At 34.3% G+C, this 27574-nt stretch overlaps 1 protein-coding gene across 1 annotated transcript in view; it reads right to left on the bottom strand.

The window, feature by feature from the left end:
• LOC113240243 (zinc finger protein 2 homolog) overlaps nt 1-27574 on the bottom strand; it is a 31855-nt gene that overhangs the window by 3871 nt on the left and 410 nt on the right. Inside the window, exons 2-12 of the mRNA XM_026477496.1 lie at nt 25573-25740; nt 24992-25100; nt 24799-24912; nt 22891-23039; nt 22380-22512; nt 22215-22297; nt 22012-22083; nt 21798-21917; nt 20449-20804; nt 18309-18466; nt 17733-17816 (exon numbers count right to left, since the gene is read on the bottom strand). Coding sequence (XP_026333281.1) covers nt 17733-17816; nt 18309-18466; nt 20449-20804; nt 21798-21917; nt 22012-22083; nt 22215-22297; nt 22380-22512; nt 22891-23039; nt 24799-24912; nt 24992-25100; nt 25573-25740 — 1546 coding nt within the window. The remainder of the gene's footprint in view (nt 1-17732; nt 17817-18308; nt 18467-20448; nt 20805-21797; nt 21918-22011; nt 22084-22214; nt 22298-22379; nt 22513-22890; nt 23040-24798; nt 24913-24991; nt 25101-25572; nt 25741-27574) is intronic.

Raw genomic sequence — 27574 nt, 5'->3', positions numbered from 1 at the left:
CTTATATAATAGTAGTAAAGTAATATTATCGATTATCATAAAATCACACATAATAGGAAATGAAACTATCTTTCCGGATTTAAATCGCGTATATTTGTTTTTTTCAAATTACTAATATGCATTAATATTATACATAACTGGTTGAAGACTATACCACCTCAGCTAACCGTGACCATGGGACCTGTAAAGGGCCCGAAACGTCGGTTTGTTTGAAAAAACAAATATACGCGAATTAAATCCGGAAAAACAGTTACATTTCCTATGTGTAACAATCGCGAAAACCTAAGAACTCGATATCACATATTAATAATACGTTATTTGCTTAAAACATGGTATAACAGAAGATGTAACAAGAGACAGTGCCAGTACTAACATGTTACGCATATTAAACAACCACATATAAAAACTACGACAACAATACAAATGTCACAAGAAATGTCACTCATTTCATGTCACAATGTTACACATAAAATTTGCCAAAAATGATTAAAATCAAGATGAAATTTTACATCTTATTTCCTGTCCAAAAATTTATTTACCTATGTCATAAAAATATTTTCATTGAAGCACTTACTTAACTTCGTTTTAAACAAGCATGAGTCTAATAATTTAATCTCTTTATTAATTTAAGCTGTTCACATGTTGGCCGCTGTCAATTTTGTTTTAAAGAACTTCGAGTGCCTAGTAATAAGTATTTTTAATCAAAATTAAATATAAAGTTATTTGCCTATAATTGTAACGATGGAATTGCATTATCATGTAATATATTAACTATTTTAATAATTGCATTATCATGTAATATGTAACTATAGTTACATTCAAAGTTCTATTAAAATTCGCCTCTTCAAAATGAGGCGAACAAACGAAAATGGCATTTGATCCTATGTTTATATTCGGCAGTCCTATAGTTTCCAACCATTGTAGGTAACCTTCAAAAATAATAATAATAATGAAATAATAAAAACTCTCTTGAATCTTTAGGAGTAGTCCTTATTCATAATTTGGGGTAAAAGTTTTTCCGTCATTTTTTAATATAGCCATATAGCTTACTTTTTCATCAAAAATTGCTGCCGAAAGAGACTTGCTCTGCTTCGTTAAGCTCAACAGAGCAAGTTCTTAAGAATATAACCACTTTTTGAAATAGATCTTATCGATTAACATAAATAATGAAAACACACGTCCATATATGAACTTGCGACTATCTTAATTAATTTTACTAGATGGTTTTCTGTTGATGAATTGATGAATGGCAAGACAAATCAAAATGTTACTGCTGACAAAATAATGCAAGGCAATGAAGGTTTCTATAATGACAACCTCGTGTCAAATTTTAGTGAATTCTTTATTATTTCCCGGATTTCTAACTCTGCTACTCTGCATATTTGGATAGCGTCTTAAGTAGGATAAACTAGATCACCTTCGTCCTCGAAAGCAACGATCTCATATGTATGACCAACTCTACGTTTTTGTAAAGACAGCGCAGTGTTAATTCTTTGCATTATATATTTTTTTGTATTACTCGTACAACATATCCGGCCATGTATGTAATTATTTGCTCAAATGTCAATGTGCTGCAAAAATTAAAATTACAGATAATAATAATATTGCAAAGGTCTTAATAATTTTCGTCGCTTTGTTTTCAAAATCGATCAGAATCAAGAACAGTGTTGCCTAACGTATACATCAAATTTAACATGTAGGGTCGTATTCCAGAACTCTACTCAAAACTCAAGTCAGGACTTGAGTATTGCAGTGAGCACTGAAAATCATACTCAAGTCCTTGCCATTAGGGTCGTATTTCCAGTGCTTGAAATCATACTCGAGTCAGCTCAAATCCTGACTTGAGCATTGAGTAGGTACAGTTCTGGAATACGACCCTACATGTTAAATTTGGCCAAAGAAATGTACAGGCGGCCGTACCACGAAACTGAATGCATTATACAAAAGTGCGTTTGTTCGATATTCAAGGCGTATTAACAAAGGATCACAAATAAATCGCACCAAGGAAAAGCCGCAACGTATTACAAATCATGAGGCATTCACTCGGTTGCATATTTGTTTTCTCGAAATTCGTACAAAACCAAAATAATTGTTTTTAAAATAAATTATGCATGTTCTGATTACAAAATCACGTTTACGCACAGTTATGTTGCTTTTGCAGTTTATAATGGCACAATTACGCATTTTTCGCGTTTTCGACTGGTGTTTATCCACGATAACGGCCGAGCGCGTTCTGAAGTGTCACAGTGGCAACTAAGTGAATTTCACTTATTTTGGGCACGCGAAGTACGTGCACTTGGAGCGTCTATCTAGATATATGTCTGTGACCGATACTAAGTTACAATCAGATGTCAAGAGTGTGACATAACAAAGAAGTGCTTCATATTGAAACTCATAATTCGTTCGAATCCCTCTTAATTACCGACAATTGTGATGATGTAGAGAACAGACCACTCGACTGCAATGATCACGAATCTGAAACTGATAATTTTGAAGTAATTGAAAATAAAAAAAAAACAAAAAATAATAGGATACTCCAGAAACAACTGGATTTAGAGGCAGGACAAATAGAAATACTTCTTTTAGAGAAAGCTGCTAAAAAATATAAGCAAAAAAGATTTAAAAATAACATCACTCCAGCAGGAACTAGATAAGCAACTTCTATTGAAAAAAAGTAATGACGAGAGAGAAAACTCCAATAAAATCAAACTAAAACTATGCACAACAAAAATCAATAGTACCTCGAAACCTGTGACTATAAACGCTCCGAAATTAGATACCATAAGTGCAATTAACGCACACGACGCTAATAATTCAAACCTTGGTATCTCGATAAACCAAACAAGTGCGGCTTTGAAATCCCCGATTATTCATAAGGATAACGACCAAATATTACAACAGAGCGAAAATAAACAACGCAATTTATATATTTTAGGAGATGATAGTTTACTATGCCTTTCTGTTGCAGTCTTGAAGTCCAGGCGAGGAAAATGGTACGATCAGTATAAACCAAAAGCGTTTGTTAAAAACGGAGCCAAAAGCACCCACATACCGGAAGAATGCATTAACAATAAACTCTTAGAGTCACTCACGGAATAGATGTGGTTTTATTAGGTGTGGGCAGTAATGATAGCAATCCTACAAAATTGCAATCGTACCTCTGTATCGTCCTCTCTAAGTTAAAACATGTACAAGTGATTATAACTCCTGTTATGTATAATGCCTCTCTAAATGAGAGATTACTTAACAATAACATAAAAATGTGCACACCGTTGTTTAACAATTGTAAATTTATTAAACCAGGATTTAGTTGGCATCCAACAACAATTACGAAGTATTTATGCCATGCAATAAACATTCACATTGATAGCACAAAGTCCTCAAAACAATTTCTCCAACCCAATAAAATCAGATAGTTCTTGCAAACATCTGGTAAAATGAACCTTAAAAGGCCATTAAAGGTCTCTGCTTTATTATTAGCCAATTATTAAAAAAAACGAACACAGAAAATATACCCAGATTAAGGTCAAAGAGCACTTTTGAAGCTAATAACAGTTTTTTTCGTTAATAATTAATACATTGGCACTTTGAAAATTGTTCATCAAAATATTCAGGGATTCATGAGTAAGCAAGACTTGTTAAATGTTGCTATTATTGTGACCTATCAAATAACCAAAATGTAATGGATATAGTATGCCTATCTGAAACATTCATCTCACGTGGCCATAAAACAAATCTAAAATTAAACAGATATATTTTAGGCACTTCATTCTGTAGACAGAGAAAAACAAAAAGCCCACGTATGTATGCAGTGTATGCATAATATATGGAAATTCAGTTGAAGTGACAGAATTACTATTTGTCAAACAAATGGCTTCACAAGTCACTTCTCAAAGCTGTGGACTGGAGATTGTGAATCACAACATTATATATATTTATACGTGAGGCGCATTATAAGTTTCCAGAATGAATATGAAAAAAATACTATAAATGGTCAGAAATTAATTTACTGTTTCTCAAAATATTCTCCGTTAGCGTTAATGCACTTTTTCATACGAATGAACCAATTCTGAAAACATTTATGCCACTCCTCCGTGACAATCTTTGAAACATATATTTCGTACTCTTCGACAGCCTCTTCAGGTGATGAAAATCGTTGACCGCGTAACTGGTTCTTAATTTTTGGAAATAAATAAAAGTCACAAGGTGCCAGGTCGGATCTGTACGCGGTATGGCTCATAAGGTCAACGTTGTTCACCTTCAAAAATTCATTTGTCTGTCTGGCCATATGAGAACTGGCATTATCGTGGTGCAAGATGATACAGCGTTTACGGTTATTTTTACGGAGTTTGTCATTAACTTCCGGCAAACAAATGGTCGTGTACCAATCACTATTCACGGTACAACGATTCTCGAAAACAACAGTAGTCACGTGTCCAGTTTTATTATAAAAGGAAGCTATCATCCGCTTAGAAGCACTTTGCACGCGCGCCAATTTGGTTTTTTTCGGCTCATCTTGAAAGACCCTTACGCTCGATTGCTGCTTTGTTTTGGGGTCGTAACTATAAATCCATATTTCGTCACCTGTTACTATATCCCACGCCAAATTTGACGCCCCTTCGTTAAATCTGGTAAGCCAATAAAAATAATATTTTATATAAATAATGCTATATTAACGTTATTTTTTTGTTTAGTTAATTAGTTCAGTACTCAATACTTAATCATTTATTACACTCCATAATTATAATATCATCTTATGGTAGGTACATTAAGGGCCCAGTAGGGCATGACAATAGTAGAGGTGTTTTATACATGCATAAAAAAATCTGGATTTACAGTTATCGCTTAAACTTTGCTATCTATTCTTTATCACTATATTCTATTTAATCACATTCATTGTTTAATATCAACAACAACATGTTCAACTTAACATGTTAGCAGTTATACGTTAAACTATTATTTAAATAATTGGAAAGTTGAACTAACAGAATGAATTTCATTCAATAAGTTCAACTTTTAAAGTTGGACCTAGTTGAACTAATTGAAATATTTGTGTCCGATTAGTTCGACTAATTGAACTTATAGTTGAACTTAGTGGAATAGACGGTAGTTCTAGGTGGAAATGGTCATATGCATACCCTCTGGTATCCCACAGGGATCGCACTTCAGTCCTCTTTTTTACAATGTCTATACAATGTGTTGTATTGCATTCTCGCCATATTTAAGAAATTAATAATAGAAATAATGCTAAATCATCTAAAAATATTTAAAACATATTCTGTTCAATATTCTGGCCAATTGTATCTAGTAAAGTTTTGCAAAATTGTCTAAGTCGTATGCACCACGCAAGGGCAGTGACCCCAGAGCCACCTGCTTCACCGAGCGGTGCATAATCTATCTCGATCGGCTACTTACGCATTTTTTAAATTCTTATTATGTACTAATATTGTTATAATTTATTTACATTAATTAGAAAAGTTGACTGAAAAAGTTTTTTTGTAACTTAGATTTGGCACTTACCAACTTTAGGTTAAATGAAAGTATTGCTTGAAGTACCTAGCTCCACAGCTGGTGACTGGCTCCGTACCGGAGTCACCACCAGCTATGCAGAGGTTCGCACGTGAGTTTCATTTCAACGTTAGACTCCACAACTTTGAAAGCAGAACAAGAAACTTTGACACGCGTATCCTACGCGTAAACTAAACGTTTCACATCATGCCTTAAGAATAGACACGCACTTGTACTTGATGAATTACCATGCAGGTCTGGTGAACTTGGTAGCGGTTCTTTTTTGCACTGCTAACTGTTTACATGCCAAACCACGTGGTATTTTGTGAGAGACTAAAATATAATGTATGTCAGATGTTAGCGTGACGTCGACGCAGTACGGGAAGCAAAGTTGACTGATCTACCAATCGCGCGCTCGATACAACACTGCCCCGCCGTCGCTACCCGCACCCCACCACCAAATAGATCTAAAATGAGTTTCTTTCTGGGCATTTAAGGTCATTGTTCAAAATGTTTGCAAGTGTCGTGCAAGTCCTTTGGATCAAATTTGTTTACCGCAATGAAATAAATAACAGGAATTTACGAAATGTTCTTTTATTCGATTTCTTTTAGTAATTTGGGTTCAGTTACTGATATAAAATGACCTCTGTAAATATAGTGAGAATGTAAATCAACACATTGTACTTGGTACTTGGTGTAAGGGGCTGGTGTCCGCAACTCGACGTCAAGGCGCTTATTTTTTTTTTTTATACATTGTATCTTCGATATTGGTAAGCGATTTTCTCAGATCATTCATTGTATGCCGACAATAAAAAGATCTTTTTAAGCATTGATTATATTACCAACTGTGAACGTTTACAATTTCATTGAAATAAATTTTTCGCCTATTACCGACTTAACAATCTCACAGTAACTATTCAGAAATGGCTATGTATCAGTTTTGCTTGCCGGATTGGATATTGTTTTATCATGGAACGGAAAAGAACAACTGATATTGAATGGTTATATTTACTGTATAAATAAAGTTCGAAATAATATGCTTTATTGGAACTGCACTGTAGAGTGTTACAAAAGGTGCGATGTGTGGAAACAATAAAACGTACGAGTAAACATTATATTGCAAATAAACTCACACAATTACATGCCAGATACCGAAAAGATTAAGAATACGAATACTACATATAAAGATAAAGAAAAAACAATTTGGATTATGGACGGAACATTTAGTGTTGTTCTGTGTTATTTTATCAGATGTACACCATACATGGCTGAATTGATTCAAAAGAAGGGATTAACGCAATTCTTTCGCTTGTATATGGATTCGCGAAGAAGAAAACTGAAAACAGCTATTTTATTTTTTTTACAAATAGTAACGCGCTATGTTCTTGCTAAAGTAGCCATAGAATTAACGCCACAAGTCATTTTAACTGTCTTCGAGAAGACAGAAATAAACGCTGGTAAACGTGTTTTCCCAACACAACGCATAAATGTTGTTTATTTCACATTCTTCAGAACACTTAGCGTCATATTCAGTCGGCGGGTCTTGCAGAGAAATATATTAATAATAGTGATTATTTCAGCTTTACCATATTTGCCAGTATTGGAAATTCCATCTGCTTTCGATCTCCTTAAAGACAAAAATTTGCCAAAAGATGCGAAACCAGTCCTTAATTGGTTTTCCAAAACATACATTACGGCAACATACAAAAAAGTAAAAAGTAGCAGAAGTACCCTTAAAGTTACTTACACAAAAGTACCACCGACTTTTCTTCCAGAATTATGGTCGGTTGTGGATTCTATTGAATGTGGTATTCCTTTCACTCAAATATCAATCGAAAGCTGGCATACGAGGTGGAATACTCTCCTGAATCGAAAAAAGAAAAATATTTTCAAAACGTTTGATGGTCTGAAGAAGGAACAGAAAAATACCGGGAGCGAAGTGGAGAGAATTAGAGTTCAAATTGAAAAGCCGGTACCAAAAAGACAACAAAACCACAACGAAAGACTACATTAAACATTTGTTGCTAAAAGACGACCTGGAGACAATTTCATTGTACAACTACAAATACAACAAATACAATGTATACTATTATAATTTCACGGGTGTATAAGTATATACATCCAAGAAATAATTATTAGTTGCAATATATTGATATACTTTACAATGAAAATTACACGAGTATATTATGTCAGATTAAAATACATAAAAAATACGTATATGTTTAACTGATTATATTACGAATAAAACAAGTAAAATAAGTAGAAAAACAATCGTATTTATTATTTTAATACATACACTTATGCAAAAACTTATTGTTTTCAATACCATTTGTTTTAATGATAATATTTAGTTCCATAGCAACATTTTTCCGAGGGTTTATTTTGCCTCATACGTCGTATATGAAAAATAACATAAAAACACAGGAAGCGAAGTGCCGAGAATAGCTCAAAAGCCAGACGAGAAAGGTAGGACGAAAGGTTACAAAAAATATTTGCTGTAGTGAGAGACTACTTAGGGACCACTTCATTCTTGAGCGGAATATCTCATATAAATATATGTATGTCTGAAAAATATTTTATAACTAGTTAAGCAGCTATTTGTCGATTTCTTGTTCTGTGGGAATAGTGACCTGTCGAATACACGTGTTGCAGAAGTAGTTTTCTGTCGGCGTAGTGACCTATCGAATATTTGTGTTGTCGAAGCAGTATCCCAGAAGGACTGGCAGAAAAATTTCTTGTTGCCGAGGATGGAAGCACAGATAAAATAATAGTTTTTATTTTAAAATTATCGAAAAAGATTTACGACGTGCTACAAAAAGGTACTTATACGAATAATTACGTATGCACATTTAAATGCGTTTCTCGTCTTTTTTACCAATTATACACCATCCACATATTGATTTAGGTCCCAACGAAAATACCACGAACATTGTTCCAGTTATGTATGCTCTTCCGGTCAAGACTCAACTCACTTATAAGAGACTTTTAAAAACACTCAAAGATCGGCTAGGACTAAATGCAAAAAAAAATCAAATGTGATTATTTTTATTATCAGATGAGATAAGGTAGCGGTAATGAATGCAGTTTACGTGTTTATTTTGCCTTCTCTGCATACAATTTGCAAACCTGTGGATTTATTTATTTACTTTTTAAGAAAAGACAAAAATGCATGACATACGCGAACATTGAAAGAAACGTTTTCCGAATAAGGACGACAATGTAAAAGAATTGTTAAAAGTTCCATTATAGAACAAGCAGCTTCGGCTACAGCAGTTTACAAAAAAAAACTGTATCATCTAGTCAAGACGTGGACAGGAGTAGACTTCACTTGAGGCAAAAACCATAACACCGTCATACAACATGATAAGTAAAAAATATACAGACGAAAGAGAGAATTAGAAGAGGTTAATAAAAAGGTTTTTATACATCTAGTCGATGTTGAAATTCTTGTTGAAAAACGATGATTCCATTCTTGCAGGTCACTGTTATAGCAATCAACTAATTTTGATCTTTTGTTCCGATCAAAATAGAAAAGTAATAAGTAATGGTCAGGTAATTTTATTTAATGAAACATTTGAAAATTACCCAAAGTCATATTATATGATACATAGGTAGTATAGATAAAAACATGTTATAGTGTGTAATGTATGCGCACTTATGACCAATAAAAATAAAGGAAAAAATCACTATGTTCCCGTCGATCAAGTCACAAATATACGAATGGGAGCCGTCTAAATTAATAACCGACTTTGAACAATCTGTTATTAGAGCTAAAAGCAGTGTTTCTTCAGATGAGTCATCACTGCTGTTTTACATCAAAATAAATTATGATAAAAAGCTAAATGCCTAAGTTTGACGAAAGAGTCATACTTCCGGAAGATTATTAGTCTATGTACAGTTTTACAGCTTTTTTCATATCAATGATTATTTAATAACAACAACATGAACCTGTTTCCACGAAGATGTTTTGGAAGACAAAAATCGACAGTGTGTTGTTTTACGAAAAGGCACCGAACAAAATAATGCATGTGAAGGTGCGAATAGTCAATATAATAATAGTTTTAGGAGAAGACCGACAACTAAAAAAAATCACAAACGATCTCACAGTACATGACAGTTATAAAGAAGGATGCAGAGTTCAACAGAGTTCGTACAATTACTGAAAATAAGCGGAGGAAAAGTGCTATGAACAAAAATCACAACGTAACAATACGTCCATATACGGCTTATAATGGCTGATATAAGCGTAGGAAATTTTATAAAAATTGCGTTAAAAAAAAACAATTTCATTCCGATAATGGTCGTATAATTCAATGGTATAAACAGTCTCAACCTGTCACACTTATAGGTACACTTAATGGTATAAGTGGGACAGGCACGTACCATTATGTACCTTCACGTTATTATGCAATGGCATAATTGGTATCGACTAGTGCCACCAACACCATTAAAAGGAAAAATAAGACAGCTTAGTACCAATTACTCTGGGATATTTGTCTTGAAAGTATTTATTCAATGATAATTCAACTAGATAGAGATAGATAGAGGTAATTGACTAGATAGAAAACGTCAGCTTATAGTAGTGTCTCTGACTTTAGCAAACAGTCATTTCCGGAAATAAACCATTTACTTACTAATGGGGAATGGGAAAAAATTATAAACGCATAGCTAACCAGCTACACAAAAAAAATTCGAGGAAATACAAAAAAAACTGAACTCAGCCGTTCATTTGAGTATGTAAACTTGCAATCTCATTGCGACAATAAATAATTATCTATTGTATCGGGTATTCTTCTCGTTTACACAAATAACCTTTATTCTATTCCTCCTATCTAACGACTGGGTAGAAATGGAATCTTGTCAATCAAATGACATTAGTGTAGAAATAATAAACGGTCTAATATTTGTAAATAATGTCAGTAAACGGTAATATAATTGAAAGTGATACAAAAACATGGAAAAGTGACACTTTTTGACGGACGGAAATATCATAAGAACAACATACATCTATCAGGTTCAAATATTTAGGTATCTTCGTAAACGATCTACCTACCCTCTATTCCTATCCTAAAAAACGCATTGATTTGAGGGTAGGACATTCCCCGTTTTGACGGGTTCCGTTGGAACTACGACGCGCTAGCGAACGGTCGCTTTTGTCGCGATATCACAGTAGCAGTTGTCCAACGGCAATACGGAAAATCATCATAATACATTATCTGTCTGTGAGAGACCAGAGTGGGCAGCGTAACCCCGTAACACCTAGACAGAGGCATAAAGTTGACCAACGCAACTATGGAAGAAACAACCCAAAGTCAGTCAGCGCGTTCACCTACCCCTTTTTGGCCTCGTCAATTAAATATCAAAACAGAATTATTTTAATGCGTTGCACAAAAGATTTTGAAATGCGGTGGCTATTTGACTGTCGATGTAAGTAAAATATTTCATCATCAGTACTTATATGTATTACTTATTATATTGGAAAGAAAATAAAATCTTTGATTCAGTGAGCACATGGTGTGTGCGACAATAATCAACTGGCGGAGGAACTTCAGCATACAAAGCAAGTCCTACATGCGAATAAGTAGAAAATTCCACGCCAATGCCACAGACGCAGTGTGAAACCACCAACAGTCGAGCTAAGACCTGCCATTTTACCTTACGTGATAGGTGTTACAGACAAGATCGGAAGAGTCCTCAGGCGTGCGTCTATCAAGACCTATTTCAAGCCCTAATATACCTAATAACCTAAAACTTTACAACAAAAAATGGTGAATACTTATGAAAATTGTGAAGCAATATTTTGTGCATTTGACATTACGCTCAAAATAATTCCTTTTTGCCAATAATTGTCGTCACCGTGTATTCTGTGTCATTTCTAGCGTCAATGAAGTGGCAAATGTGAAACAAAAGACGTATTGGGTTCACGTCGTACAAAATAAAAATAATATTCAATGGTGTTTGAATTAATTAAAAGCAAAATCCTGGAATGAGAACCAAGCGTTATTCGTTTCGATTATGAAATCGCTATCACGAAAGCCTTGTTGGGAATTTTCAATGACGTAAATACTCGTTTACTTTTTCACTTCAATGTTGCTTGACACGCAATTCAAAGAATCTTGGTCAGAACATAAAGAAATCGCAAGCATCTAGTAAATTTGTGCAAAGTTTTACTGCATCACGAAAGCATTAACGTTTGCTGGCAATATTTCCTCGTTTTTACGTAGCAATCTTGACAGAGCGGTCGTGGTCATCACAGAGTATATTTCTTAGGGACTGATATGTATGTCACCAGTTAATAGGACGCATAGGACGCATAGGACCGCTCTTTGCAGATTTCTTTTTATCGGTCTATCGTACGGGTGACCTCAGCACAATCTCGTCCTCTCTAAGACGTTCTACAGAGTCAATATTCCGTCTTGAGACGTTGAAACATATTTCAAATGAAATGTCACCTGAGGACGCAAACACGATAAAATTCAAAATTGATGAAAAAAAAATGAATACCAATTTTACTAAAATGTATGTTTCAAACAACACCTGACCAATAATATTAAAGGAGTGGAATTTTGAGATAAACTACTTTGATAATCATAATCTCAAATATTACATATATATACAACACTTCAGTATAGTATAATTTCCCAAGCAACACACAAGATTTGGAGTCAAAGGAAATAAAATATTGTAGAAAAGAACGAAACTTGATGTAAATATTATCAATTGCAACTATAGTCGTTTCTCAATTCAAATGTATTTGCGCAAAATCGTGTTGTATATTGCGACGTAAATTCATACCAAAAATATAAGAAAACATCAATCAAATAAAGTTACTACATAAAACATTTGTAACCGAATAGCTTAGCCTTTTTTAGTATCAAAGGCTCAGTTGCCTACAAGAACTGCACTTTAAACGGAGTCAACACAGTAAGAATCAGTTCGAGAAGGTCAGAAAAAGCTTTATGTTTTAGCGAAAAAGATGTGGCGCTTCCGCTCGGATTGCGGTCGCGAAATGCACGTCTTTTTCACTCTTATTGTATGGATATGAGCTTTTGCTGATCGGCGTAATGCGTTCTCGAGTCCATAAATGTACTGACTGACTCACAGAAGGCTTAGTAGCTCGGTAGCAGACAAGACAGCCGAACTATTGTGACTAGAGAAAACCTATCAACTGTTGAATATCAACGTCTCTAGCACGACAGGACATGACTTGCGCATGAAAAGACATAGAAAGCGAAGTATTTCTCCCGCTTCTGTCGCTTCTCGCGCAAGTCTAACAATTTGAAAGTGCACAATAGATTATCAGTATCACAATTAGTTGGAGTAAAAAGACCAGTGTTATTCATTTCCCCTACGTGTCAAGTCGAAAGTCATTATGATGTCAATATGATGATATTGACGAGTAGGTAAGGAACCGCGTCAATCTACTGGACGCTATTAACTTGGGCTTTGAGAACTTGCTCAAGCAGGCCGATGTGATGCGCCGAACAATCGATACATACGTCAAACTTCGTCACCTGATTTACGTAGATTTCATTGGAGCAAAAGCGTGTGTCAAGTAATCTTTTTTAAAGATTTTGAACGATAAAATTTTAAACAATAAAAACATGGGACACCAACAAACCACCAAAATTGTTCCTTCTTTTCACCGTGAGAACCAATATGATCTGAACGGTCTAATTAGCTAACAATATTGCACTCCACGTCCGAAAAGATCAATCTTATGTTCAAAATAAATACAAATTTAAAAAAGCAATATTGCGTCTAAGAATTCAAGGTGCACAACTGCCTTCAAAACCTTTACGCGCCTTTCAAAACCAGTGAAACAACAACACATTTTCAGAATTCAAACAAGTGAAATGCAATAACTATTCAGTTATTTGAAAATAATAATAATAATACACGTGTTTAAAATCGATGAAGGCATACTACAGGATGAAGAATACTTGTTCTTTGCCTCAGTAGGTAGGTTGGTTGGTCCGGTACCGGACTACCAAGCCTTCTTTAGTCGCAGTACTTCGATAGTACAATTACGAGAGCCACCATACTCATTAATGCGGAATTGACCGACCAGAAAGTTGTATGTTAAGAGTAAAAAAGATTCGCTCGGATTGCCGACGCGTAACGTACGTCTTTTTCGCTCTTGTTACATGAACATAAAGCTGTTTCTGACAGGTTTAATGCGATTCTGTGTTGAACTACTGAGACTTGTCTTGTAGTTTTATTAGTGACAGAACCGATTACATAACTATTGAGAGGAAGTACTACATTAACCGGGACTTGAAGACAAAGAGTACAACGTTGCAGTGAATGCAGTAAAATTTAGTACCAGTAGAGCTCCTTGTGAAAGAGCTCGTCCAGGGTAGTACAGCCACCTTACCTATTTCTGCCGCCAAACAGTAATCAGCATTATTGTGTTCCGGTTTCGAATAGTAATAGTGCTGGTGAAATTACAGGCACAATAGATTTTTCAACTTATGTTACAGGAAGAAGGGCGCAGTGCTTCTATTTGCGATTTAAAAGACTGAGTGGCACTATAATTGTTATTTGTAGTTGATACTTGAGTGTCAACTAAACTAACAATGATGGAAATTGTGTCAAGACTTCTGTTACTTTTTTTAGCCTTTTGTTTTAATATGACAATAAACCGTCACTATCATTTCTATACCGATTTTTCAAACCAAATTTTCTTATACCAACAATACAAATCAAAACTGAACACAAATACCGATAAAACAGAATGATTATATATCAGCCCAACATCTACTACGAACAGTTAAAAAATAACTTAAACTTAAAATTGCTTATAAAATAATTACATTTTTCATTGCACTGTTTGGGAATGAAATGAAAAATTTAATTATTCCAGGATATTTAAGTAAGTATATTTTATACAACAAGAGACAACATGGATGGAGGTGATATCTTTACTAGACCTTTCAATCGTCTATCACTTATATTCCTTGTACTTGTTGTTGTTCAATCGTATATTCCTTGTGCTAAGTAAAATAACTAGAAAAAATTGCGCAAATAATTATATAGTTTCAAGAGAAGTTTTTTTAATTACTTTTGTACAGCATTTAGACAAAATCAACAACAAATTTACCGATAAGTACCATTTTTTTAAAATAACCATTATTTACAATTATTTAAACGCAGAAGAGAAGCAAATCGACAAAGTATTACCAATTTGGAAATAACGAAAAACCGAAACAGTCCAAATAGTCACGGTCGCCATAACCATGGCCGTCTCAAAATATGACTATTGACTTCCACTTCGGACTGGAAGAATAATAATGCGCCGAGTCAACCAACATGCCACACCAGTTAATTCTCCGAGTACCAGAGCAACGCAATTCACTCTAGGGCACTATCCAAAACGCTCAGACCTGAACCAATTTAGATAGGTTTATTTCCAAAATTTACCCTACTGGGAATCGAACCCGGGAGCTCCACACCCGGTGCCCGCAATGCAAACCGCTAGGCTATCGAGGTCGTCAGAAAAAATTACCACATAAAAGAGACAAGTATTTACTTTTATTTTATGATATCAAGTAACAGGACGAACAAGTCGTGCGCATGGTGTTAAGCGACACGCCTGTCCATAACAGGTGCAGTGCCACTCAGAGCTTTAAATCGCAATGATCTGAGGGACACTGCTACTGCGCCTGACATGAGACTAATTGACAAGTCCCATGTGCCTTGTAATTTCACTAGCACCCTGAGCCTTCAAAACCGATACACAGTAATGCTCACATTTTTGGTTAGCGGCAGAAATAAGTAAGGTTCAATTTACGACAAGAAGTTCTACTGCTACTAAAATCATATGGTGAATATAAAGGAAGAATTTGTCGAAATAGTTTACTATGCACTTCACAAAAGTTATAGCCAATAGATTATTTGTTATGTGTTTAAATTTGAAAGAAGAGTTATGTTCTCATACAAAAACAAATTGTGTTCGCTCATGTGTCTTTATAATAAACACACCAGAATATATGGTTTTCGATCTTTTATCCTGGTTTTTTCTACACTTGGTGGCGTTCTGTTCCAACAAAAATATGGCACGAATGAATTACTACCTAAAAACTAAAGTTTTATAATTGATAACTTAAAGAAAACTTGAGCTCCTTCGACGAGCACTTACTGGTTTATTACTTTAATGATACCACTGTTGTTTTGTATCCTATCTGGGGGTCGATTCAGAACCTTACAATAACTCAGTTGTCGACCGACTTCTTTTCATTTTTATTGACAACATATCAACCCGAATCGAACAACAGAACGAGATTTTGTCCTATATGTAGCTTTCATAATTTGTGACAAAAAGCGTGTGGATACATTCTCAATAGTCCGTACAAGTTGCCCCGTAATAGGATTACTGGAAAGGTTCCGACAAAAGGTCCCTTTAATTGGACTTTTATCTTTCCAAATGTAGCGTTTCCTATACTTTTCGATATTAATGGAAGATCGTGTCGATAACTTAACAAAATATAGTAAAAATATGTAATTTTATAATCTTTTTTCATTTTCCGTGATTTTTTTATTGTCTTTTAAACTTATCGAATTGTAGTTGCACTCAAGACAAATTACTGTATAATATGTGTTTTATTAAAGATTATTGAAAACGAATAGTTAGAATATTTTTACCACTCATGGAATTTTCAGTTATGTCAAACTTTGACAAAGCTACAAAACGAACGTCCAAATCTTTCCACAAGCAAAATACCATATTCGCTAGTTTTCTCTTCACGAATGTACCTACTACAAAAGCATCGTAGCACTCTTGCCTAAACCGCCACTATTAAAATGATATGAAAATACTAAGGATGAACTTATTGTTGCAAGAAGGGATACAACGAACCATTTTCTGAACCAGTTGGACAAGACTACAGACTTTCGGGGACTAATGACCAAAATATAAAATGAACAGAGTAACAAAACGAACAAATTTGCCAAATTACCAATGTCTTAATGACGTGCATATACATACATACATGATATCGTCTAAGATACCATAGAGGAAGATGGTGAAGAGATGGCAGAGTGAGCAATATGAGTGGATTGGCATCCACTCTCTCTATATATATATATATATCACTCTGCGAACTGAATTACTCATTCAGCCGTTCCGCAAATATGAAAAATACTATAGTATAAAATATACAATTCTCCAGGACGAAGTCGAAAGTGTTTTAATTTCCATTTATAACCAGAAATAAATGAGGTGAAAGGTCCCCACGTTGTGGGAAAACAATTCAAAATTGTACAATATTGCGCGTGCGTTTCGGTAGGGAATCAACATTCCGTGTGGTTTGGTAATAAATTGTAACTGCGACTGATATTACGGACCTATACGACTCATTGAGATGACAAAACATAACTTGCAGATAAAAATTGCTAGACAAACAGACCATTAGATATCTTATTATAAGGAAGAAAAACTATCATAGTTACTTATCTGTGACGATACGCATTGATTTATTTGGTAAAAACGAAAGGTCAATAACCTGTAAATTTGGGCTGGAGTTGTGAGTTTAAGATGTTGTCGTCGTTGATTTATGACTTCAAAGAAGAATAAGCAAAGAATAAAAATGGATTCCTGAGCTCGCTACGAGTACTTCAAGACACGAGACACAACTTTTTACCTCACTATAGCGAGGAAAATGGTAGATGAAAGAAAAACAGTTGAACTATGAAACATCAGTTTTTTTTATTAAAATAAAAAGTATCTTCGGATGTGTTCTGAATTTACACCTCATCAACTTTTATTCGTACTCGTACTTTTATTTTGTGTGATTAAGTGATTATTGAAATTATTTTAGTTCTTCGACGAATTAAAATAATTTAATAAACACAATTAGTTATCATTGTCAATTTATTGTCTACAATAATAAGAATAAAATATAACAACGGATTTATATTACATAAATAAATAATATACGACAAATCGCGTAGTTAAACACGCCATTATTATTTTTTTCATCGAAAGAAAAAGTTAGGTGCACCGCAGTCCATCGTCAAGTTCGAATTTCAAAAACCTTTTCCACGCTAGCGTGCATAAAACGCTTTTGCGCGCAGATTTCTAATGAGAAAGAAAATCTTTCCGAGCTATTGAGGTGAAAATATAATTGAAATCCCTTTTTCTCCCGCCGCTTAACCGAAATACAATTGCTGAATGTATGTTTAATGACAGATGAGCTTATTATGGTTACTTGTATTGTACCCACCTTTTCCACAGACACGACAAACACAAGGTTTTTCGCCAGTGTGTGATCTCCGATGGCATTGAAGGTCCGAAGATCTCGGAAATCCTGTAACGGTCATAACAATTAGTCAACTGGTATGACTAAGTAGCCGTAGCCAAATTACACCACAATTTGCGTTTATTCGAAATACATACATACACGGACGTCTCGCGGCTATGGGACATGAAGAGAAAGTACTTTAAACATTGTATATAGAATATTTTGCCTCATGGGGACATTATTTTCAAAAGTAAGTAATACTGCATTCAAAGACTTTTAAAAAGTTGCGAGCTTCATCCAGGAATCGAAAAAAAATGTATATTAATGATAACGATCGACAAGAGTACATTATAAGGATTCATTTCTTTTAAATAACAAAGCATCTTAAACTCTTTTTAGAAAAACATTCCATGAAGCAAAATATCATATTTACAATTATTTAAAATATTTTCCCTCCGTATCCCACAGCAGTGGTACACCTTGTCTAAGTATGTTATTTTAAGAGATCATAACAATAGCTCAGTAGTCAATAAAGATAAAGAAGTCCATTTAACTAACCCTTGCCGCAAAAATCACATTTATAGGGTTTTTCGCCCGTGTGCCGACGCATATGAACAATAAGGTTCGAGGAATTGGAGAAGCCGCGACCGCAGTACAAACAAAGGCAGTTATTGGGTGGTTTCTCGCGGTTTGGTTCGTGAATTTTTTTATGTGACCTGAAAATGTAAAGGTTATGATTTAGTATAATCTGATTATTTTTAAGACAGTGAATTGACGTTGGCAGGGTTGCTACTTTTCGTAGAACTTCAAATAATCGTGTATGCGACATAATCTTGAACCTGGATATAGTTTACACCTGTTAGAGCATTATATTAGGGGTTAAAGTATGAAATTGCCGTTTCGCACTGAAAAATTAAAACAATTTTTTTTAAGATTAAATATATTTGTTTAATCAAAGTTTTTTCCCTTGTTGTCTATACATTTCTGCCATGTAATCGGAAGGTCATTTAAACCTTTGCGATAGAAGTCTGGAGACCTGGACTCCACAGCTGTGTGAAGGGATTTTTGTACTGCTTCCTGGGAATTTTATTTCCATACAAAAAAAAATTCAAATTGCGGGAAAAAATAGTAGTCGGTCGGGGCGAGGTCCGACGAATATGTAGGATGATGGATAATTTATATCTGCAGGTCTTGTAGTAGTAAAACTGTTTCTCAAGCAGTGTGAGGTGTTGCGTTATCATAGAGCAATAACGGTGAAGCTGTTTTGCTGCGAGTTCCGTCGTCATTATTCAAACGCCATATGTCATATTGTGGGTATGCTAACATTAAACCATGACGTTTCGTGGTAGTTTGATACGGATCGGCTTCCATCATTACCTTCAATTCAACGTTATTTACATTTGTAACTGGTCTTCCTCGTGGTTCTTTCTTCAAGTCGTAATTTGCCGTATTGCCGGCGTTTGCCGTATTTGCGTATGCCGTATCCTCTCCAAATACAGCATTGACAGTTTCTGCTACGTTAACTCCATGTGGAAATTCGTATTCGAAAATTAGGTACTCAGATTTTCGCTGTATCCATCTTCACGTTAAAAGCTGAATGTAAAAACAATTGAAAGTCGAACAATCAAATATCATGTTTTTTAAGTTAAGCATGTTTTACTTTTCGTGTGAAAAACATTTCACTCTGAAATCGGACACCATACAGGTTTAATTTTAATTTAAAGTGGCCAGTAAAATAAATCGGCAATTTCATATTTAAACCCCTATTATTATAATAATTAAACTAGTTTGGCTATTTATTGCATAAACGAAATCAATATTCAGTCGGTAGACTCGACAGAATATTGACTGTTATTTGCTAATAAGCTGGCAACACTATTACGCAACAAACAATTTACTCTGACTTGGAAAAAAACAGAGTGTAGTGTGGTTATCGAGTTTTTAGGTTTTTCCCATCGAGTATATAACCAGAAACAGAGAGGAAATGTCATTTAATTTGTTTGAAAATTATTCTGCCATATCATTACTGTGACAACTGCGCTACAATTGGCTAGCCCGAGTTCGAAACAATTGACGGGTGTCGTCAACTGTTTCACTTCAAATCGACCAGTTAACTTGAGCTTTGCTATAATAGACGATAGTTGAAAAATTACATATTTAATATTTAATTACCGATGAAATGTGATTCCGTTTGTTTTGTAATTAGATGTTTTGCTGTTTTTCCCACACCACCGAATAGAACAACACGGCATTGTTAGACATATTATCTTTATTACAATAAACACAGATTATTTTTTGGAATATACGGAGACGTACACACAGGTCAGTAGTTGGCCTGTCTATACTTCAGTACAAACGGCAGTTGATATTTATAAGAGCTGTATCGCTAATGTGTTACCAGGAATATATATATAGCCCTTATTTCGTCTCTATTTCTGGTTATAATATACTCGATGGTTTTTCCCAACAAAGATCTTGCGCAGCGGCTCTGCCATTGCTTCTGTCACCCTGAGACATAAGTTCACAAGTCCTATGTGCCTGTAATTTCATCAGCACCCTTATCCTTGAAAACCGAAACGCAGTAATGCATTTCTGCGTACCGGTTTTACTGCTTCGCAGATATTAGCGCAGTTTACTGTGGCAGAATTGGTGATATGGCACTTCTCGCTATGCTAAAGTGGTAAAGAATGGTTCTAACCGTAAATTATCCTTCCTCGAGAATTTTCTGTGGCATACGTCGCACTCGAAACATTTTTCAATCGGCATGTGTGTTTTGGCATGTTTCGCTAGAGATTCTTTCTTCGGGAAACAACGTTGGCAAGTGTCGCATTGATATTGCTCCGAACCATCCACAGCCACCGGTGCAGGTTTTGGCTTAGGCTTCGAGTCTATGAAAGATACAGATACGCTTTGGCCCTCGTGATGTCGCAAAATGTGCTTGTTAAGAGATATCTCGTAGGCAAATTTAAGACCACAAGTGTTACAAACATGTTTCCTGTCGACCTGGCGACAGATACTTCGATGGCGAGAGGCTGATTTTGCTGAAGTGAATTCCTGCAAAAAGAAATATTATTCATAATAACGTGGCAGACAGCCACACTAATAACTTGGTCTCAAACTAGGGAATACCCAGAACATCCACACCAGACCCAATTTAAACAAAATTATTTCTCAAATGGGTTCTATCGGGAATCGAATCCAGGAGCTCCATATCGCAAAAGCTCACAAAGTAAACCGTTGGGACAAAGTCGCAAAAATAAAATACTATAAAATAAAGCAAAAATTTCCGTACATGTAAGATGTACAATATATACTGAGTGCTTTCTTTAACTGGGCCTGGAGTTGTTAAATCTGGGCAAAAACTTGCGTCATAAAAGCATTCCGCAGTTCAGCTTCGTGCAGTATGTATTGACATGAACTTAATTTCATTCCTTCATTTACGACTAGGATTAATTCAGTACATTGCATTTTCCAATTGTACGAAAAAACATTTTACTAAATTTGACAAATTTCTGCTGTCCTCATTTCTTATTCCGACACAATGAACATGATCCTTACAAGAAACTTAGCTTATCAGGCTTATCTGTTCAGGTTCAAAAAATATATGAATAACTCACGCTTGACTTTGACTATGTCGTATTTGTTTTCACATAATCTTAGTACAGAATACCAAAAAACAGACCTCAAAAATTTTATTGAAGTCGGGTACCGGAAAGTACGCGAAACCCGATTCAGTTTGCCCCCTTCTTCAAATATAAATGGGACCAATACTGAGGTACCCTTTTTTCCACAAAAAAAGAATCATGAAAATCGATTCACAAATCAGAGTTATCAGGTAACATACATACAAAAAAAATAAACCTAGTCGATTTGAGAACCTCATCCTTTATTGAAGTCGGTTAAAAAAAAGACCTAATGGTTTATAAGACTGTTAGCGTGTATTATGTATGGTTTCGGAATTCCCCATACTGTTTCAGTTAAAAAAGTCACACTGTATAATGACATTGCCAAAGTACATCAGTTAATACTTGATGGCAAAGTACTTACTTTTGTGCAAGTATTGCATCGAAGGGACCTCTCTGGATGTTCAATGTCATTATGACTAGCCAAGTCTTCTTCAGAGAGAAACAAACCCCAACATAGACTGCATACATGCAATGCATTCTCCTAAAAACAACGCAACAGTAAATTATTTTTTTAATTAACGCATTACTGATATGCGAATCATATTTCAATCTATATTCAAATGCGTTATACATACCATGTCACAATTTGGGTCCAAGAGTTCGTGGAGCAAAATCTCTGTTAATATATTCATATCTTTATTCTTCTCCTGCAAATAAGATGAATTCCATATAATTGTTATATTTTATATGTACAGTTTAAAATATTGAATAAAATTAGTTGTTTACCTCATGCTCAGTTCGAAAAAGAATCAAAAACAAAATGAAACCAAGTAAGTACCTTGTTCATACAGGAATGTTGATCAAAATTATTTTTCTTTAAGTACATTTTCTTACAAATGATACAACAAAACACTTTGGATTCTGAAACAAATTGGGAAGCAGACATTAACACGATTTTTCCACAGCATTCGTATTGTGAGGAAAACAAATCGTGAGAACATACCTTTATGTTGCATCATATGATTTGACAATCCGTCTTTGGTATTAAAATGGTCTTTGCAGAAAAGACATTCAAAAGTTTTGACTGAAATTGACTTCAACTTAAGCCCATTTTCTGATAACTTCGTTAATATAGACTGTAAAAAAAAATACTTATGGTTATTAGACTTTTGTAAATACCTTAATGGTATCACTTTACTCCCTGCTACAAATTTCCTGAGGTTACAATAGATCAATTAATGGTCACAGTAATAAAGGGCTGCATAGGTCCTGAATGAAGCCACTCTAATAATAATATTTTTTTATTAATAATTTACTTCAGCGGTTTAAGCTTGAAAACGTAAGAGTTACTTTCGCATTTATAATATTAGTTTGCGTAATACGAAGAAATTAATACTATCGTAATTAATATGGTCATGGCTGACTGAGATGGTAAAATTTTGTAACTAAAGAAAAAAATTGGGTAAAAGAATAGTTTCATTTCAAGTACATATGCTTATAAATATTGTACGTACACTAGTCATCATTTTCTTGGGTCTCCCCCTCTTTTTCGGGCCCATAAGCTCTGCATGATATTCCCACATATGTTTCGTCAAGTTGTCGGCACCGTCATAACTTGTTCCACACAACGGGCAGTACGTACTGACAGAATCTTCAAATTCAACTGCAACATACAAATTACTTCATTTCATAGCATTGTATTACACTGGTGTGGAGGCACAGCCAAGGACATCAGCAGTCAACGGCTAAATATCCTTCAAAAACAAAGTTTTTTTTTCATAATATCAAGTGACGGGACGAGCAACTCGTGTGTCTGATGGTAAGCCACACACCTATCCATAACAGTTGCGGTGCCCCGCAGAGCTTTAAGTCGCAAACAACTGAGCGGCACTGCCACTGCGCTGTCATTATTAGGGTCGTATTCCTGAACTCTATTCAATGCTCAAGTCAGGTTTTGAGTATGATTTAAAGCACTAGGAATCATACTCAAGTCCTTGCCATTAGGTTCGTATTTCCAGTGCTTGAAATCATACTCAAGTCCTGACTTGAGCATTGAATAGAATTCTGGAATACGACCCTGAGACATAGTTGACAAGTCCCATGTGGCTGTAATTTCACCAACAACCTTACCCTTCAAAACCGGCACACAGTAATGCTGACATTACTGCTTGGCGGCAGAAATAGGTAAGGTGGCAGTACGTCCACAGACGAACTCTTTCACAAGGAGCTCTACTGCTATTAAAATCTTAAAAGCCACACTCATGTTGCAATGCAAATCGAGAAGTTAGAAGTCTTACTTTAACAGGAATTTACTGTTTGTGGAAAAATACAGTACAGACCTTAATTCAAACCTAAATGTATGTAATCAGCAGCGATCGGAATTGAGGGAGTTAATTTACCTAAAGTATGAACGTTTTCTTAGTATGGACATACCCATTTCGTCATCAATGCGTATAAAACTTCTTTTTCACTTCTCATACTCTAAAAGTTCGTATTTTTGCTGGGTGTAGGCTGCATAAAATAGGATTTTATACTCTAGTGCATAAAATAGGATTTTACGCTCTAGTGCATAAAATAAAATCGTCGTTTAAAGACCGAGGCAATCACGCGTGCGCCAACAGCCACTCACACTAGAACTTTATAAAAAAAGTTTTTTTTTTAATCCGTGTTATATATCTAATTATTGTAATTTTACATTCCATTTTAATTAAATAATCGTTTATTTGTAATATTGCTGTTTAATTGGGAACGTCCACATCATTCTTTAGTTTAGCTAAACTAACTCCCTCAATTCCGGTCACTGGTTATCAATGATAAGATCATTGTGTGTTTTAATATATGTATGTCAGTTAAAGTGATATTAGTTGATAGACATAAAACCTATTGTTAAAAGTGGCTTACTGGCTTTTAATGGAAATGTCTAAAAATTAATAACAAGTTTCAATTTGAAATATTTATAGGTAACAGATTTATTGATCTACAAAGTCAAAGCCAAATCATTTATTTTTATTTCACTGCATTCTTGGAAACAGATTTCCAAATCTAAGTTACAATAAATTTAATTTATTCAATAACATCGTAAATTATATTTTATTTATCCAGTGCAATAGAAAGACATTAATTAATTGAGTAAAATGGCCTATTTGTACAATACTCTTTCACCTTTCTGTCAAATGAAATGAAATAACCACATACTTTTAGATTCTTACTGAAATTATTAAATCTTTGCTTGCTAGGTAGTTGTAATTAGAAATTAAAAAACGTAGGAGAATATTGACTGGGCCCATGTTTGGTGAATTGATCCTAAGAAATGAAATCGCGATTTTACATAATTACATAATAATAATTTCTGGTTCCTATAATCATATTCACAGTTACTTTTTACTATGCATAATACAAACACTTTATTAATTAGTGCTTACCTTTAATACACTTCTTTTTCTTAGATTCCAATTTATTAGGAGAATCTATACTGACGAAAGTACTTTTATAAGGTACTTGTGATTCACTTTCATGCTTTTCCTTTTTAACTCTCTCTGTAAATCGTAAAACGGGCTGCTTTAAATTGGTTTTCACAGACATAAAACGTCCCAGAGAAAAAAAACTGAAACTCACCTGTTTCACTACAGTCGTCCAAGTCGTTAGATAGCCCAAAGTCAGAATCCATAAAATCATCATTGTCATCTGCTGCAAATTGTTCTGTTTTAACACCCACAGAATGAGACTGTAAATTAAACCAAAAATATTAGCTATTGCAATCAAAGAATACCTTATTCATAACGAGTATAGAATCATCAGCTCATAGGACACCTGGTGGCTAACGCAGGAAGTATTTTTTCCCTATACACACATATATCTCCAAATTCATGCTTTCTACTGGCTTTCTAGATTCATGTTTTTATTTAAACATGTTTTGTAGTTAATATACTGCCTTTTTGTAATATATTTCTGAAACACATTCTAAAAATTGTACGGCAAAAAAAGAGCCATCTATTAAAAACGTCCATCTTCTTGGACATACAAAGCAAAATGTAAGTAGTGATTAGGCAGTGGTGGAGATTATCCGTTAATTCAAAACACAAGGCAATAGGTGTTGCAAGACAATAAATGTCATAAAAAGGCGATTTTTTAAACTACATACAAAAAGCAATGAAAATTTTTAAGAAATGAATAAATTATCACACAATCCCATTTACCTGAAACAATGGTACTTCAGCAATAACAAATTCCTTCTTTTCTTTCTTAAATAAACCTCTAAGTTTAGTGTCAGATTCCTGGGACTTTTCCCTGAAGTTGTATGCTTTTGTAGCCTTATCTTTACATTCATGGCATATTGTGGTAGGCAATCCATCATTTTGTTCAATCTATATTAGAGCAAAATCCATAAATTTCTTAAAATATATAAATAGTATTTTACTAATGTAATGGTTAACTGAAACCAATAACTTATATACCACGTAATGTGCTGAGCAGAAACTGGTTTAATGTTAGAAATTAATTTATATCCTGTACATGCTGTGATCCATATCTGTACAAAAATGAATGAACATATGTTTGTCCCATATACATTCATGAGTTGTTGTGCCCAGATAGTGTTGTAGTATTAAATCCCACTCCTAGGCAGTGGTATTTTCTAAGGCGAAAATTAAGGCCACAGTCCAACATGCTAGCCTATCATATAGGCTGGGATTTCTTAAGTTTTCAGTGGCAATGCACACAATGCTGGATACAGATAGTTTCTTATATATACAGATAGTTAATTAGTGAACCATAATCATTTTGCTTAAGATCAATGAATAACATCTGTCATTGGTATTGTTGGCAGGCCATTGTCATGCATTTAATTATGTAGTTACTTGTTTTAATTCACAATTTGCAATAAAATTTGTCACAATGTACAATATTTCATTCATAGATACATTCACACAATTAAAAATCAAAGTATAATATTTACACCGCTGCACAGCGTTTACTGGATTGTATAAAGAAAGATATACATCTATCATTAACTTTAACCCATGATGCGTCCTAGAGACACAGGGTGTCCCTTAAATTTTTGTACTGTAGCATTCTTAAGCCAAACAATTTCTCTAACAAGCAAGTGTATTTTTATATATATTTAATTATAAATGTTTAAATTACTTTTATCTTAATTAGGACGCATGACAAATTAAAAAATGCAGTCACTGTGCTTTGATCATATAGTTCCAGTTGTATTTCTAAATGTAAAATTTAAGTTAGCCTAGTAAATGCATATTCACAATAATGGGAAAGCTTTAAATTATAGCTTTTGGGAAACAGATGCTGTGTATATATGTGTATATTCATTCCTTTGCCAGGAAGGACATAGTAGTTATACTTTGTTTCAATCCATTTTGAACAAAAAGTAAACAAACAAGTCACTAACCTGACCATAGACGGTTTAGTGATGGCCAATTGTAACGTCAACTACAAATTGATTAATTAATTGAATGAATCAATTTGTTCAATTGAGTCATACTAGCGGTTTTCCTTACATAACCTATATAAGCATATTTAAAATTTCAATTTAAATCCTCCTTCAAATCCTTACACTTAGATACTTGTTCGGTTGCGATTGAAATGTTCGATTTAATAATCGATTACTAAACTTTAATTGACTGAACTGAATGTTTTTTTTTTCAAACAGCACTATGCAACCATAGGCAAGTCATAGAAATATAGAGGGTTTTTTTAATACAATTTTACGATGCTATTCAAATGAATATTGTTAGATAAAGTGATGATATATCAAGTCGAAATCTTCGAAATATACATGAAAGTGTTACTTGTTCGATTTATTAAGTGATTGCTTTAGAATTTTAACCAAACAGGTTTGTTTACTTTTTGTCAAAATTGATTGGAACAGACTATAGTATGAATAGCTGATTATCCATGGCGCATTGTCTTATCAGTTATTACTGAGTGCACTGTGGTGAAGGTACAACTAAATTGACAATATTCTGCGCTTTATCTGAAATGAATCAAATTCATTCTCAGGACAAATTAAAACATTCTCATTAGTTACAGATAAAACAATGCTTAATTAGAGTGTCTAGAAAATATGCAATGCTAATTCTATTTTTTAATATAAATATTAATACACAATGACATATATCATAGTACATGAACACCCCATTTACAGAACCTAATTCACAAGAAATCATAATGTAAAGGCAA

The sequence above is a fragment of the Hyposmocoma kahamanoa genome, unplaced genomic scaffold (genome assembly GCF_003589595.1).
Source record: "Hyposmocoma kahamanoa isolate Upper Pololo Valley unplaced genomic scaffold, ASM358959v1 100021, whole genome shotgun sequence".
NCBI classification, from domain to species: domain Eukaryota; kingdom Metazoa; phylum Arthropoda; class Insecta; order Lepidoptera; family Cosmopterigidae; genus Hyposmocoma; species Hyposmocoma kahamanoa.
This window is presented reverse-complemented; position numbering and strand designations above follow the sequence as displayed.